Source organism: Priapulus caudatus, unplaced genomic scaffold, assembly GCF_000485595.1.
Source record: "Priapulus caudatus unplaced genomic scaffold, Priapulus_caudatus-5.0.1 Scaffold87, whole genome shotgun sequence".
NCBI classification, from domain to species: Eukaryota; Metazoa; Priapulida; class Priapulimorpha; order Priapulimorphida; family Priapulidae; genus Priapulus; species Priapulus caudatus.
The window spans coordinates 33,594-50,863 of NW_014577148.1; the positions used below are offsets into that span (position 1 = coordinate 33,594).

At 44.5% G+C, this 17,270-nt stretch overlaps 2 protein-coding genes across 2 annotated transcripts; one reads left to right on the forward strand and one right to left on the reverse strand.

The window, feature by feature from the left end:
* Nucleotides 1-1,508: 1,508 nt before the first annotated feature.
* On the reverse strand, nt 1,509-13,823 carry LOC106804791 (exosome complex component RRP4-like). The gene is made up of 7 exons (XM_014806136.1): nt 13,682-13,823; nt 8,913-9,014; nt 7,897-8,032; nt 7,566-7,700; nt 7,180-7,356; nt 6,727-6,861; nt 1,509-3,128 (listed from the first exon to the last, which is right to left on the reverse strand). The coding sequence occupies exons 1-7, from the start codon at nt 13,798-13,800 to the stop codon at nt 3,051-3,053; spliced, it is 882 nt and encodes a 293-aa protein (XP_014661622.1). The 5' UTR covers nt 13,801-13,823; the 3' UTR covers nt 1,509-3,050.
* A 239-nt stretch (nt 13,824-14,062) lies between these two features.
* Nucleotides 14,063-16,082, forward strand: LOC106804769 (F-box/LRR-repeat protein 18-like). The gene has a single exon (XM_014806093.1). The coding sequence runs from the start codon at nt 14,064-14,066 to the stop codon at nt 16,080-16,082; it is 2,019 nt and encodes a 672-aa protein (XP_014661579.1). The 5' UTR covers nt 14,063.
* The last annotated feature ends 1,188 nt before the right edge of the window (nt 16,083-17,270 follow it).

Below are 17,270 nucleotides of genomic sequence, written 5' to 3' on the forward strand. Positions count from 1 at the left end.
ACAGAAAATGTGAGAGCCCGAAGTACTGAGAGAGAGAACGTGAACTTTAAGCCAAAGAGACAGAGAAGAGAGAGAGGAGGGAAGAGAAAGAAGGAGGCGAGAAGAGATGAGAGAGAGAAGCGTAACTACGAGAACAGATTAGCAGGCAGGAGAGATGATTGACCAGAGAGAGCAAGAACGGTAGTTACTCAATAAGAAGAAGAGAGAAAGTAGTAGTAAAAAAAAACACATTAGAGAGAGTTATGTAAATGGGAAGAGGACGTAACGTGATGTAAAAACAACAACATAAGTTGTTTAAAGTAATGAGAAGTTACTAAACAAACAATAAGTAGGTTTAAGTTACAATAAGTAGAAATAAGTAAGTACTAGTTACAAATTAAGGAAGTTATACGGGGGGAAAAACGATCAATGGGGACCAGAGAAATTAATGAGGTGGAGGAAGAGTATGACCTAGTAAAAAAGACGAACCACAATAAAGTAATCTCGTTCTTCTCCTCTTGCGGAGCGAGAGCGCGCACGATACAGACAAAGGGAGAGACAGACAGACAGAAAGAGAAAGAGAAGAGAGAGAGAGAGAGAGCAGAGAGAAGTAGGCAGAGAGAGAGAGGAGGCGACTGAGGAGATGAAGACATAGGGGAGCCGGATGAGCGACGAGCGCGCACGATACAGACAAACGGAGAGACAGGACAGACAGAAGAGAGAGTAGCTACACACGCACACACACACGCACCCACACACACACGCAAGCACCCACGCACACGCACACACACGCACACACACACACGCGCACACCCACGCGCGCACCCACGCACACGCACACACACACACACACACACACACACACACACGCAAGCACGCACATAAACACACTAGAGTGGAGACGTGTAGAAGGTTATTGTGGTCAAGTGTGGTGTCCCAGGTTCGCTAATACTTTAACTACCACAGGGGGTTATGGTTAGGTTAGGGTCAGGGTTACGGTTAGGTTTCGGAATAGTCGTAAAGTTGTAACTAGGGATAGGGTTAGTGTTAGTGCCATAATTGGGGTTACGATTAGATTCGCGATCAGGGTCACGGTGAGGTGCAGGGTTAATGGTAAAATTGATATTACGGCTATCGCTAGGGTTAAGAGTATGATTAGAGATTCCGGATGCCTACGCTTAAACCTAACTCTAACCTTAATCCCACGAGAACCAGCATGCTTGCGCCCCTTTGCCGCCACGCACTACACCACACGCTGCAGCAAATCTTCCCGAAACGCTACACGATAAGTGTTTTGAAACGCACTTTACTAAAACGATAACAAACACGAACGCGAACACTCGACTCGCAGCTATTTTGCATAGACGCTTGCCGTGGCGGCCAGATGACTGAGATAGTGGCAAGCGAATACCGCTTAGTAACGACTAGCGTTGGGAATCGATCTAAACTCCATGATTGATCGCTCATCGGTAGCGCAGACTGATTGATGATTATCGATGAATTACGACGATAAATTATCGCCTGTGAAATATTTAAGTAAATCTAATCTTCAACATTTATTATACATCCGACGATGCAAACAATTTGAAAACACTCGCAAAAATAGAATAGAAACAATCAACATAGCTACTCGCTCACAACTTTCCACCATCGAGATGCTTCCATTAATCCTCAGAACTGCACTTTTCATTGGCGCTAGGCGGCATTTCTCGAAGGATGTGACACACGAGAGTAAAACTCCAATTACGGATAAAGGAACGACACTCGACAAATTCGAGCAATCAGCGCATCACGGGAAAAAAATCAGACATGTCATTTGGATTTGCCATAATTTATTTCAGGCAATTCTTCTGACTATATTCGTTGACAAGATTCTGGTCCCTCGAAATAAGATTCACAACGCAGCGGCATCAGTAGTTAGCACACGGTTCTAGAGAGAGGGGGTTGGCAGGTCGTGCTACCATACCATCATGCCGTTCCGTCACACTGGTCCCCTTTCAGAACGCGTCTTTGCGACTGCACCCGACTGTATCGCATTTCGTTCCACGCTCCCGATTTCAATACCTGCCAGCGCGATTTCCTAAAACCAGGTCTGCCAGACGCCAGTCAATCGGCACCGATACAACGTGGCAGCCTGTTTTACATGTCTGGCTCGTCTCGTCTCCAAAGTACAGGACCAAGCCGCGAGTAGGGAAGTTCTCATTTACTTACAGTCGCTGCGTTGCACCGATAGCAGGCATATTTTGCACACCACGTAGTTAATTTAAAAAACCATAATGCTGCGATGTTCCCGTCTGGTAGATATTTTTACAGTGACTCACGCAAGCTACACGTGAGATAGCTACATTTTTACCGAGAATCGCCGTGCTGATCACGTCATTCTATCATTAGATATTAGATTTACAACTCCACTTTGTGCCGTAAGCTCATAGCGCAAATGCTATAAATCGGACCGTTTATGAATTCCCGAAGAAATCGATTGAAAATCCTGCTCAGAATGCTTACATCGACGTGCGACGTTACCTCACAAAGCTTGAAATTTTACTCACGATCGCACTCGCGCTGTACATTTCAACAGAGCGAAGTAAAAACCAGACGATTAATTTTCTAATTCTTACTCGAGTGATTACAACTAATACCCAAGCACGTACCCGCACGCATGCGCACCACCTGTCATAATTTTACAACAGTCTGACAAATGCAAACTAAAGCATAATTTTCCCATTACGGCGAACAAAGGACCTTGGTTTCCGGCGCACGGGATATTAGTAACAACGTGTAAACAGCTAGTATGAAATTAGGAAGTCGCGAGGCTCCAGTGTTTGCTCCCGTCGTTAGGAAGCATAATTACAGCCATTTTTCAAGTACGCATGCAGGTCAACAAATGACAAGCTCCTCGGAGCAAACACCATGAACTCGCCACACTATATGACCAAGTAACTCTGGAACAACGATGACCACGCAGGATAAAATAAACGTGATTTCATCATGGATAAATCGAGGAGCAGGTATGTCAAATGAAGCAACAGCACCATCTACTGGCAAAATATGTAATAATTGTATGTGTAGTGCTAGGATTCCGTTTCCAGTCTTTCCCTGGCCATGGTTACCACTTCTGATTCCATCTCCGGCTTCAGCAGATCTTTGACCTAAAAAGAAAATCAGGGGATCCTGTTTAAAAGCAACAGTAACTGGAAATGAAAGTGTCAATGACACTGTAGCTCACCTTGGGTGTGATAGAAGAGGGAGGGGGGATATATAAAGCAAGAGTATATATGGGAGAACTCCCATTATATAGCATATATCTCCCATTATATATATACTCTTGATAATGATATATGCATAAGTTTTGATGCAAAAATAAATGTTTCAGATCTGAAAGTCTGAAATCTTGACGAGAGATGGTGGTATGCCTAAATTATCACCATTTTGGTTTTCGAATATCGCGCAAATAAAAACAACAAGTGCCGCAGTGCAACAAGGCTCATCTGGTGTCTGGTGTTCTGCTGATAAATTCATTTGTGCATAGCAAGACTTCTTATACATAAGTCTTCTATATTCTTGTTTGACTTTCGTAGCCAATTCGAACAAATATATCAGCTACACTTTCGCACCCACCTAATCTCTATGGGCTAATTCTAATAACAAGAACAATAATAACAATTCAAATACAAGTTAATGAATGATATGACATGGATGTTGACATAAAAGATTTCAACATATGGGCATGGATCTGCAAGTTTAATTAGAGGGGGCGGGGGGTCCTTCTCTCCCACCTCCCTTACCACTGCGTCGCACCTGCCTCTCACCTCCCTCCCCCTGCCTCCCACTTCACTCCCCTTGCCTCTCACTTCCACCCCCTTACCTCCCATCTCCCTCCCCCTTACCTCCCATCTCCCTCCACCTGCCTTCGGCCTCCCTCCCCCTGCCTCCCACCTCCCATCCCCTTGCACACCATCTCGCACGACCTAATTGTACCCCGTTTCCAGCTCGCATACACACCGTATCGCCGTTTTCCTGTCCCCGTCTCAATTTACTACTCTCTCTCTCTTTATCTTAGACTTTCTCTCTCTCTCTCTTAAATATATAAATTTAAAAAAAAACCAGATGAGACGGGATACCAGAGAAGTCTTCCTGACAGGATGTGCTGATCGTAACCGCTGAGCGGGATCTTACGGTGCGCTGAGCGAGGGGTAAGGTGAGGTACCAGCGATGATGCCTTTTACTGCCCCCTCAATAATACTTCGTTCCTATACACCTGAGTGTAACAGCCATAGAAATAATAATATATAGTGTCTCTAATATTTCTATGGTAACTGCTTATGTTCGCATAACTGGTAAATGGATACGCACGACCATAGCTACATGATATATGTTAAGATTCAAGATGAAAAGTAAATATATATTATATGGTACTAGTTATTATTTATTCATTTAACAAAGATACATGAGAATAAAATCTAATTTAAACTAGGCCTATAGTTGCCTCGAGATGGCGCGTGCAAGTGTAATCAATAATCAAAGATGGCATCACCCTTCATGCGTGATAACCTCACTCCATTGAGTTGCTGAAATCCAAGTATATTCAGGCAGGCGAGAATTTCGCTCAGCTGTGAGTTAACACATCTGCATTGCAGGTTGCCAGGCAATAATTATGATTAGAATAGTGCCAGTTCACCCCCATGCATGCAAAATTGGCTGCCCCCATGTTTTTGCCTACCCACGTCAGCATTCAGGGTTCATTACAGTGTGCTAATACAGGGTGCTACTCAGGGTGCTAATACAGACTGCTTTAGAAAATAATATGATTTAAGCAGCGTAAACCTTGTTAAACAAACATTTGCCTTTGCAATTGAACTGTGCAACTGTAGCCTCACTTCCACAATAGCAAAAGCAGTTCAGTCCTTTGTTAACAGTCAACAAATCCATGTTTAACCCTCCTCTTTAGGATCAAAAAGTTATCCGACACTTACTCTTCGCATGTCAGCGGAAAGTACATTTCATGGTCCTTTCAATAAAGCCATAAAAATGGTAGGTCACCGTTGAAACAAAAAGGTTTTCAATCGCTCTGTCAGACCATGTCCTCAGAAAATGTCTAAAATCTGCCCTGTGCCCCATTGACCTTTGACCTGTGACCTCCAATTTCGGCACAGTGATGACCCATTGACCTTTGACCTGTGACCTCCAATTTCGGCACAGTGATGGCTTTTCCTACCATGATGCTATACACCGACTATCACGAGTCTAGGTCGAGCCGTTTAGATTTGTGCCACAATTCTGCTTTTCCTCGCTATACCTTAAGTTAAGGAGGGAATGTTCCCCCTTCTTTTACACCTCTTGACCTTTGACCCCCAGCTTCGACATCCCAACTCGTTTTCGGATTACCCCCCCACGTCCCGAATATCGTGACCGTACGTCGAGCCGTTTAGATTTGTGCCCAACTGTTGACGGACGCACGCACGCACGGACGCACGGCCGGACGGACGCACAATCATGCGATTCTACAAGCTGCATCTGACTATGTCAGATGAGCTAATAAAATATTCCAGTCAAATTAATGTAACAAAGAATCTAAAACACAATATTACACGTATATAGGTATGATTGTAGAGTTGTTAACCAGTTAGACGAAATAAACATAATAGGAAGATGTCATCTCTCCCATAGGAGTAACAACTGTTTTGGGGCTAGGCGAGTGCGAATGGCCCCGAGCCAGGTGCCGAGGAGCACGATTGGACACTGGAGACAACTGGAGATGACGCGATCTGCCTGCAGCCAATCACGCTCTGCGCCGGTCACCCGCAGGGAAAGTGGGACTCATGAACGGTATACAACGGTATACATTCCAGCAGAATCGGCACGAACCGCGAAACTTTTGAGTTTGAAGTCACATTACAAAGCAAGGTTGCACTTATCGGCCACGGTAGTTATATAGTTTTGTTCAGTGGACTATAGAGGGCAGAACGAGGCAAAAATTGAGGTCGTATGTGCCTGACAAGTTTTGCGAAATTTGAAAGAAGCGAGGAGTGATCGACGAAAATCGCGTAAGGGAGTTTCCTACCTTCTCTATATATACTTATTCATTATAATGGCGACACAGAACACTCGCAGCGGCGAGTGCGGGAGCGTTCTGCATTAGTTTTCGTGAAAGAAAGTTGATATACAGTGACACAACAGTGAAAGTGTAATTGAGAGGTACTAGTATTTGTGAATGTGCATTCAAATTATTTTTCAATTTTTACTGACTCTGTCCCAAGTGCCTGTGCGCGTGGCCTTACATCTCGCTATGCTTTCGCACAACCTCACACATCCCTAAACCAAACCCAACTGCAGCATTTCGTGTGCCGAGAGTTATACGTCAGCAAACGCTCTCCACTAATCCTACCAAGCAGTTACGAGTATGGCGTACAGAAACACATTTCTTTGTGCATGCAAGTACACCACCCGACACCAGTTACCGATGGTTACATGCAGTGTGTTAGACAGAGACCCGTCTACCCGTCTATTGGAGGACCTATCCGTGGATGAGACGGATGAAATTTGATAGAGACGGCATGAGGGCGGCCCAATTTTACCCCTGCATAAAAATATAATCATATCCTTCTCCCACACCCGTTTCGTGCCCGCAGCATCCTCGCTTCGCTCAGATGGTGAGACTCCCTGTTTTTTTCCTGGCTAACACCCTGGTTAGATGATTCCTAGACATGTGAATGGTCGAATCTTTATTCACGTGTTCTGCACACTCACCAAACTTCCGATTGCGAGAGAAGCCTCGTATGTGTAGATAATGCTGGTGTCGGACAACATCATGCGATGACGCGCCATCGCCAGAATGCAGTTATGCAGCCGGGCGACCACCTCCCTGTCCGCTGTCGCAACGGGCTACAATGCAAACACATCATCTACAGTAACGCGAGGGAGGCGGAACTCCAGCGAGTCATAGTTTCGAGTGAAAACGACCATAAAATACGAGAGGACGTAACATCAACCGGTCATTTTAAAATTCACACGCACACGGAATCACCGCCCGGGACTTGCAATCCAACTGGAAACAATTCCAAAACGTCTAGAGCTGAGTCGGTTATTTGCCAGTGATGTTTGGCGCGATTGTTTTCGCGCTACTCGGACGACTTCCGGCCCACGTTCCAGCTTAGTCGACTACGCGCGTTCAGGTAAAGACGGCGACGGGCGCGCGCTCACGTTCAGGTCTTGCACAAATCCGCCTGTGCTATCTGCCTCTTCATTCACGGTGGGGCTGATCCAGATGTAGCCGTTGTTACCGACGATTACGCTCGCGCCGCAAGGAAGGTTGTGGAAGTGCGTCTTGCGTCTCTTCACGAGGGACGGCGATACTTTGACGAGCGTTCCTTGTGACAACTGCAAATGAACGCAAAGCAAATGTAATGCCTGACAACGGCAGAAGTATACCATACCAAGTATAACACTAACCATACAACTTTACATTTTGCACATGTATGCGAACATTATTAAAATGTACCAAATTAAAATTTGTTAGTGTTAGTCATCCGGAATGAACTACATAGGTGTATAATAAAGGTATTACAGATCGTTGACGCTCCACGCACCTTGCCATATTTAAGACTCCGTGTGTGCAACGATAATGCGCCATCGTGGAAGACTGCCTGCACTTCTGCACTTATCAAATCTCCCTCAGACAAGTACTGCCTCATCATCAACTCATCCTCTGCTGTCTTTCTTCTCTGGAAAGAATGCTTCCACTGTTAGTGACACTATTACTCACAAGTTCTCGAAGTAAACATTAAATTTGCAAGAACAGCGTTGCCATCAAATACGCTGATTTATTGGATTACATCTTCCCAATTGTATGTACATTCATTACCTAGGAGTAGTGGTAGCATTGTCACTAACTACGTTGCTTTGTGAATTATATCTTACCAGTTCTCCACCAGGTAGATTGACTGAAGACAGTAGCAAAGCCGAGTCAAGGCGGCTATTTGTGTCTACCTTCCAGCGCTTCTGTCCAACCTCTGCTATCCTTCCGACCACAACGTCTCCAACCTCTCCACTGTACCTGAGTGCAAACATGAATGAAAAAATTATTAAACCAGGGCCTACTCCAAGCCATTTTTCATACCAAATACCGGCGCCGAAATTACGACCCCTAGCAAAACGCCCAAATTACAAAATTCATAAAATGCTCAAATTAGCAGAGGCCTGCTGCAGATCTCCATGTTTCTATCGTTATGTAGACACTGTTTTATAATAAAATGCTCATATAAGATCTATAATCTATTATCTGAATAAAATGTGTCGACCAAACGCCCAATGTAATGTGATAGATAAGTATATATATAATATGTTTACGCTCGCTACGCTCGCCACTGGTGCACATATTAAGCAGCTAGATTAGGCCCTGTAAACCTATTACAAAATTCGAACACATTAAAACTACATCAAAAGGGGTTCACTTCCAACCAAAACCTGCAAGTTAACATCATGCATGCAATAACTTCTCAAGACTCACCAAAGACAGGAATCAGTGAAAAAAATATACGAGGGCTCGGGGCGATTTAGCCCTTGAAATGCCAAAAAGAGACCCGGAAATGCCAAAAAGAGCCCCCGGAAATTTGCATAAAGTTCAATGCAAACCAAATTTTAGAGTGCTATTTTCATGCACGCAAGCTTGAAAAGTAACCACCAAAAAATAAATTTTATTTTTTCCCTGACAGGAATGTAGTAATTAACAAGTTTATATATACATATATAAGTAATCCTGTCATGACAGATACACGTGCATACTAACGATAGGTTGATGGTTTTTATTGCAAACTTAACTCATATTTTCTCAAAATGTGAGTTAGTGCTGCCTACACACACTAATGCTGCAGGGCCAACATTGTTAGATAAACCCGGATTCTTCTTCTTGCTGCTTATTGTAATTCAGTAGGTACCTGCTTTTAAGCGGCTGAACACAGATGAGCTTATTGACTCTCTCCACTGTGCCTGCTACGGACGCATAGAGTTTATCATCTTCCATGTAGGTTCCATGGCCCCTGTAACACAATTTACCATGCTCATCAGTGATCATGAATTATAAACCCACATGTCTCCAGTAGATTATACACTAAGCTGTCACAAGTGTCTTGGAAATATGCTTTCAATGTGGATGTCTACATTTATCGTATACGATGCATACATGCATGTCACTTTACTACCAAAATGTAGCTCTGGCATACATGTTCCAGCACTACAGTTCCAAGTGCAGGGCTATGTTGGTAGAACTATGATGCATCTGAATCAGAAGTAGATAATAGGGAAGGAGAGTGACTTCAATAAACAAGGGAAATTCGTCATTTACTAGCCTTAGAATACCTACGATTTACTACGCGTAACTCAATCAACTTGAGCTCAAATCGTACACAGTACATTCGTCTAGCATCGTGCGAAATCGTTTCCTCGTATACACCCGCAATCCGAAGATACAGACTAAAACGTACGACACGATTTTCCATTCTGTTGCCAGCAAACTCGATGTGTTAACTGCCTAACTCGAAACAAAAGGCAGCTACTAACGACTCTTGCACCCTCGGCAATGCGGTGTAGCTCGCTGAGCTAACCTTTGACCTATTTACAGCTGCCTTTTGTTTCGAGTTAGGCGGTTAACACATCGAGTTTGCTGGCAACAGAATGGAAAATCGTGTCGTACGTTTTAGTTTGTATCTTCGGATTGCGGGTGTATACGAGGAAACGATTTCGCACGATGCTAGACGAATGTACTGTGTACGATTTGAGCTCAAGTTGATTGAGTTACGCGTAGTAAATCGTAGGTATTCTAAGGCTAGTAAATGACGAATTTCCCTTGTTTATTGAAGTCACACTCCTTCCCTATTATTTACTCCTGATATGAATCCAACTATGTATCCATTTATCCTGCAACAGGAGCGAAAGAACCTATATATATATATATATATATATTTATATACACCAAGATATATGTGTACACATGCACGCATGCACACACGATTTTTCTTCGATATCTATTAATTTAATCGAATAAATCCACATATTTGTACCGTTGCATAATGGACTAGGACTGAATCACTGAAATTTGTAAACACCACTGGGGCGGTTTGTCGTGAATATTTTGATCAACATATCAGTACTAATCCGAAATATTTATACCTAATTTTGACAGATGAATATTTCATAGCACTATTATCATACTAACTCAATGTATATGTTTTGTTCGATATCTATTGATATAATCATAATTCATATGAGATTAATTCTAAAATACTTTCTTAATTCTAAATTCTGACATTATTATTAAATCTTTATTGCATATATTTCAAATACAAATACATGTACTGAAACATGTGTCTTTTACATGGCTACGTCTTCCTTTTTTATATGATGTAGCATTATTGTGGGAATAACCGTTGAATATGCACAGAGCATAATCACATATAACAAATCATAATTAAACAATCAACAATCTGTGTTTAGTCTGAGTCGAGCAGCGCATCCTTAAAATCGCAAAATTTTACTTTTCTTGATTGCGGTACCTATCGATTTGTTATTTAATTCCAACTCAATTTTGTCTGTATCCACAATTTTATTGCTGTTGGGCCAAAAAAGCATGAATTCTGTTTTGTCTGGGTTCATTTGCAAATTATGGTAATCGAGCACATGTTTAATTTTCTCCACATTTATTTGCAGTGTATTAAAACAGCTTCCTTTGGATCAGAATTTGTGACATATATATGCATACATGTATCATCCCATCCGCATATTGGGTCAGTTCATATTTTCCAAGTAAGTTTGATATATTGTTGACGTATAAATATATATGCAGAATAGTAACGGTCGGTCCCGGTAGTGTACACTCCACGCAGTGTGATGATTCACCGATATCCTCCCACTGCCAAAGACAGCTTGTTTTGTCACGTATCAACACTTGGCGCCGTGTCGATCGATGCTATACTTTCTAGCCAATGAGAACACAGGTTTCTAAACACACCGTTGCCCTGGAGTTTGTTTACTACGATCGCCATATGTTTTCATAACTCAGAGTATGATCGTGACGTCACGCACGAACTCGGCTATCTCCGAAGGTGAATGCAGAGACGCTAGAACAGATTGCTATCAGAATATATTATATATTCAGAACATTCCTATACAGAACTATTAGTGTTCTATTGTCTTTGGGCTGTATGCATTCACCTTCGGAGATAGCCGAGTTCGTGCGTGACCTCACAATCGTACTCCGAGTTATGGAAACATATGCCGACCGTTTGCTTTTGGTGTGTTGCCAGTGTGTTGCCCAATAGCATTCCGTGGCACAAACTGGAAATGGGCTTGCATAGTTAAGTATAGCGCCGATTGATGCGGCCCCAAGTGTTGATACGTGACAAAACAAACTCGCTTTGGCAGTGGGAGGATAACGGTGAATCATCACACTGTGTGGAGTGTACCGTAGCGTCACGTGTTGGACTCCTCTTGTGGGAGTGGGAGTAAAAATGGTGTTGTTAATTTTCACTCTCTGTTTTCTGCGTGTTAAGTATATTTATCAATCAGTGTTGTAGAGTATGTGTCAAATCCTATTTGTTTTAGTTTTGAAGCAATGTTTTGTGGGGTATGCTGTCAAAAGCTTTGATTAGGTCAAGAATGAATAAATGCCATAGCTATACAAATTTGTTATTGTACAACTGCCCAATTCACAGGCACTTAGAACATTTCAATAAAGTATAATGCCAAATAAACACAAAATGTATTTACTACCAGTCTTAACGTTTCTCTACTCTCTTTCACCGTTTACACTTTGCGGCGGTGTCACATTAAATAGTGCGATCTGGGAAATAGGGAGATACTTGGTCAAACTGCGGTAAATATTGCGATCTGGGAAATAGGGAGATATAGACTCCCTATTTACCCTATCTCCCTATTTCCTGGCCAAACTGCGGTAAATAGTGCGACACGGGAAATACTGCTAAGTCGTTACCGGGCTTACTTCGCCGGTTGCTTAACCGGGGTTGCTTACATGGCATTATTTCCCAGAACTACAACGCCCCCTGCATGCGATCAGATGAATGAACACAAACAATAGACAAACAATAGGCTATCTCCCTATTTCCCAGATCGCACTATTTACCCTGACAGCGGCATGCATGCGGTGAACCTGTGGCTGTGTTGCAGAGGAGATTTGAACGGTATTTACAGGACAGGTAATTGTCGGCAATAATAGGCGAAAGAAACTAGAGAAACATTAAGACTTTGGTTGTAAATACATTTCGTGTTTATTTAGCATTATATTTTATTGAAACGCTCCAAGTGCCTGTGCTTGCTGTGGTCTAAAAATTGCCTCTAGGCTACATCAACATTCGACCACAGGCACTTGAAGCGTTTCAATAAAATATAATGCTAAATAAATACGAAATCTATTTACTACCAAATTCTTAATGTTTCTATACTCGTATATTGTACTTGTACTACTATACTTGTCACTATATATATAAGTGTCAGTGTGCACACTGCAGCCGCGTGAGGAATGGCGGCGGTCAGTGTTTGTTGCACATAGGATTTGGACGGAATTTACAGGAAACTGTCGGCAATAATAGCTGAAAGAGAGTATAGAAACATTAAGAATTTGGTAGTAAATAGATTTCGTATTTATTTAGCATTATATTTTATTGAAACGCTTCAAGTGCCTTGGTCCGAGATTCCTCTGACCATGGCTCGAATTAAGCGACGAGAAGGGCAAGGCAATTTTTTTAGGGCATGTGAGAAATCGCCTTGAATTTTCTCTAAATGGAAGGGAACAGAGGCAATTTTAAAAGGCACCAAGGCAACTCTCAAAATTTGAGAAGGGCACAAAGGCACTTTTGTAAAATAGAGGAAAACTCATAACAAATTAGTACATCAACATCGTCTTGCCTTTAATGTACAAAACAATATGCCCCCATGTAAGTTTACACTGTAACACCGACCCCTGTACACCCCTCTGCTAATGGATGTACAGTAACAAGAAATTTTACATGCCCGCTATCAGGAGCGAATAATTATCCGATGCTGTTATTATTCCCTCCTGCGACTATCGGTGCGCTGCCATCCGCCATGTACTTAAGCTTGTTACATCACGCGCGCAGTGCTAGCGAACGCGAGAATTTCGACAGTCTTTGTGTGATTTCGCGTGACACAGCTCGGTTTCGAAGTGAGACATAATATTTCTACAACAAGTGAACACTGTACTTCAATTAGCAGCAAAGATGGAAGCTGTTTGATGTGTATTTGTGTTGAAATCGTAAGAAATACAGCGAGCGTCGAGTGAATTTTTGGGATCGCGCTTTCTCACCTGCTATAAATTTATGTGTCAGTGTGCGCGCAATGGCGGCGGCGTGTGTTTACAGTTGAAACGCTTCAAGTGCATGTGCCATGAACCGTAGGGCCCAAGGATAGAGAACATGGGTCCCAATAAAACCAATGTGCCTAAACCTAACCCTAACCCTAATTCTAACCCTAACTCTAACTCTAATCCTAACCCTAACCATAACCCTAACCTATTATATTGATGTAATATTATATTTATATTGATGTAAATTACATTGGTTTTATTGGGACCCATGTTCTCTATCCTTGAACCAACCGTAGTGGCCCGTACTACATTTGTTTTACTGAAGGGGATTTCATGACAGCGGGCGACTGCTAAAACGTTTTTTATTACCTCATAAATCCGGTGTCTGTTGTTATTACATCGCCTGGTGTGACCAGATGATCAGGCTCTTTGTAAATGGTAGTTGGTTTTTGTTTAATTCTACACGAAAGTCTCAAGTCTACCGCCATATTATTAGCGTCGAAAGTCTCATTTCCGCCGGTGGAGAGGTTTTACGTATGCCTTGTCAATAAATCTATGTCTAAATGTTCGAAAGCAACCATTCAAACACCTAAATCTACTTTACGGGTGGATAAAAATATATATTATAATGTGAAAGATAGCAAAACTCTTTTTTGTGTAAAGAATTAAATTACAGTTCTTGTTTATGTTGACCTGTAAGAGGCACGATTCATAATCATTACTTGCTAAAATGGCGCCGGCCATAGACGATATGCCAGATATGCTGCTAATGTATATTTTTCAATATTTCCGTGCTTCGGACTTGATAGTAGTTAGCCAAACTTGTAAAAAATTTATGCGCTTATCCGAAGATCGTATACTTGTAAGAAAATGTGACTTCTCCGATTCGTTTTATTCAAAAGAAAACGATATATGCGATTACGTAAAAGTAAGAGGTTGCTACATAACCGTACTCAATCTGAACAATTGCTTCTGGATACGCGAGAAAACTGCCAGCGCCATCGTAAAGAAGTGCCCCAACGTCGTCGAACTCCACATGCTGCAGTGCAAACTGTCGCTGAACACGGTGGCTGCAGCTGTGCGGCGCGGCAAACTGCGCAAGCTGTCCTGGAGCTACCAGCTGATGGCGCGCGGTCACATGAAAAGAGCCGACCAGCTCGCCGTGAAGCCGTGCTCGTGGGCGGGCCTCGCAAGCCTGCGTGCGCTCACCATCGACGTGTGCGAACCGATGCTGCAGAAGCAGCAGCAGTTCATCTCCAGCTTCCTTGAGCGCTGCAGGAACCTAGAGACGCTTGCCATCTACATGTCTAAGCTCGCGCAGCTGCCCGGCAGCGACAAGTTCTGCGAGAGTCGGCTCGACATCGCCACCTGCTGGCTCTACAACTTCCTCTTCAGTGACCTTGACATCCTGCGCAAGCTGCCGACCATGCGCTCGCTGAGCCTGCCCATCTGCGTCAACTCGATGCACCACGACATCAGTGTGACGGTCGACAAGCTGCGGGCGGTGCCGGCGAGCCTCGAGACTCTGCTCGCGCCCGTCACGCTCGCGCGCGGCCAGGAGCTCGAGCCGGGGGTGGACAAGCTCGCGCGCATGCGCCACGTTGTGCTCAAAGTCAAGTCGCTGCCGCAGCTCGTCGGGGAGCAACAGTGGGAGTACGTGAACGCGTACAGCGCAGACACGAATGCCGACCTCTCGCAGGGTCTCGACGCGTTCCTCGGCGCCGCGCCGCGCCTCCGCCAGCTGAAGCTACAGAACTACGCACCGCTGACGTCGCTCGATTTCCTCGACCGCTGCCGCGACCTGACGCACCTCAGCCTCAGCAACACGCACGTGCACAGCGATACGAACGCGTGCGCGGCCATCGCGCTCTGCCCGCGCCTCCGCCACCTCGCGCTGCCCGTCTGCGCGCTCGTGACGACGCGCGACGAGCGGCTGACCGCGCGCGTCAAGCGTCCGGCGGCCGGCGGCGGAGGCGCGCGGAAGCGGCGCGTCGGCATGCGCACGCGGCCGCCAGCAGACGCCGACGACACGTCAAACCTGCGCACGGTCGTCGACGGCTGCCCGGACGTGTGTGAGTTTGAGCTGATCGCGCCGGGCTGCTCGGACCGCTTCACGAGCCACGAGATCATCGACCAGACGGCTTGCAAGTTCATCCGCTACGTCGGCGACGACGACATCGCCGCGATCGGCCGCTGGACGCGCCTCGAGCGGCTCACGCTCGTGCGGCTGAAGGGCCTCACGCACGGCAGCAGCCTCGTGGACATCGCTCACCGCTGCACGCGCCTCCGCAGCCTCACGCTCGTCTACGTCGGCGGCGATAACGGCAACGCGCGCTGCGAGCTGGCGCTGCGGGAGGCGCTCACGCACCTGCCGCGCCTGCGCGACCTGCGGCTCGAGCAGCCGCGCGTCGCCTTCAACCCGCAGTTCCTGAGCGCGCTCGCGCGATGCACGTGCCTCAGGCGTCTCGCCGTCGTCTCGCTCGCGGGCTCGCTCGATGGCGCCTCGCTCGCGACCGTGCTCGACGCCGCACCGCTGCTCACCTACCTGCAGGTGTCGGCCAACGTGAGCGTGGCGGAGGCGCGCGGGGTCCAGCGCGACCTCATGAAGCGCTACCTGTGCGGCCGGCGGCCGTCGCTCGTCGTCAGCATCTCACCGTGCCCGCGCGCCGGCAGCGATGCCGTCTTCGAATTCGCGCTCCCGTTCAAGCACTTCTCGGAGATGTCATGCTGGAAGTCGCGCATCTGCGGCGAGCCCGATAATGAAGCGTAACGGCAACGCATTCGCTTGTCAGGGCAACGTGCGAAGCTGCAAGCTCGCCACCGTGTTGCTCAAGTGGCTCTAAATTTTTATTTGATTAAAAAAAAAAAGTTTGATTATGACAACCGAGGCTGAAGTATGCCAATGTGATCAGTCATTAACTACCGTTATGTAGGCACTTATAATAGAGTTAATCTGTTCACCTTGGCTGAAAACACCGGTGAGTGCACTGTGTGCATTGGGCAAAACTGCTATTGACAAAATTGGGTGCATTGCCCACAGGTAGCCCAAGCTCTTTTTACGTTGCTAAATATGACGTAATGCTAGTCTGAATGTATGAGTGAGTGGATAAAAGCAAGAATGATCTTAGCCAAATCCATTCATCAACCATGCGTGCATAGTCACACTGGTCGTCCGCTTTTTTTCGTGAATTGCTTCGTTTCATTGATTTTTGTTTTCCAACTGAAAACAACCTACCGATTGCAATGCATCGGTGAGCTGTGACAGATCATCTGTCTGGTGTGGTGCCACAACAGCTGTGAAAGGGCATAACTAGCAGAATATCTAACTGGATTCTAAATAGTTAATTAGGCACCATTGTTTATTTGTACATATAGCCAGATTAATCTAAATCTAAGTCTAAGTTGATCAGTTTGTTTATGAAAATTACAGCTATATTGCCACTTTTTATGTTGAATGAAATTAGAAGGTGCATGAACAGATTATTTCCTAATATATTATATAAATATATTTATCACCAAGTTCACATAAACTGTAGTTTGGGTTATTGATATCATATGTTGATTGGTCTATAGTTTCTATTGTGCTGATTGAGTTATTATGCAGTTTCACTGTTGTTGTGAGCATGTATAGTATGAGTGAACTATCATTCCCAGGTGAACAGTAGTGAAAGATAGATATATAGGGTACATAAGACAATACTTAACTCTGCAAATAGTGTTTGTAAAAACTGGTTGTAGAGTTTTGTTAGAAGAACACCTGAGAATAGAGTGGTATGGGGGCGCATAGCTATTGGGGTGAGGGGGAAGCAAGGCCCTCTTATGACAATACGATGCACACAAAGCTGTGAGTGATATTTAAATGTATATGTATATATATAATATATATATATATATATATGTATATATATATGTATGTGTATGTATATATATATATATATATATATATATATATATATAT

Coding starts and splice junctions, on each gene's coding strand:
- LOC106804791 (XM_014806136.1), bottom strand. CDS start 13,800: ATGGCGGTAGACTTGAGACTTTCGTGTAGAATTAAACAAAAACCAACT. Junction 7,357..7,565: donor GGAGTCTTAAATATGGCAAG/GTGCGTGGAGCG, acceptor GTTCATTTGCAG/TTGTCACAAGGAACGCTCGT. Junction 3,129..6,726: donor CTCTCGCAATCGGAAGTTTG/GTGAGTGTGCAG, acceptor TTTTCTTTTTAG/GTCAAAGATCTGCTGAAGCC.
- LOC106804769 (XM_014806093.1), top strand. CDS start 14,064: ATGCCAGATATGCTGCTAATGTATATTTTTCAATATTTCCGTGCTTCG.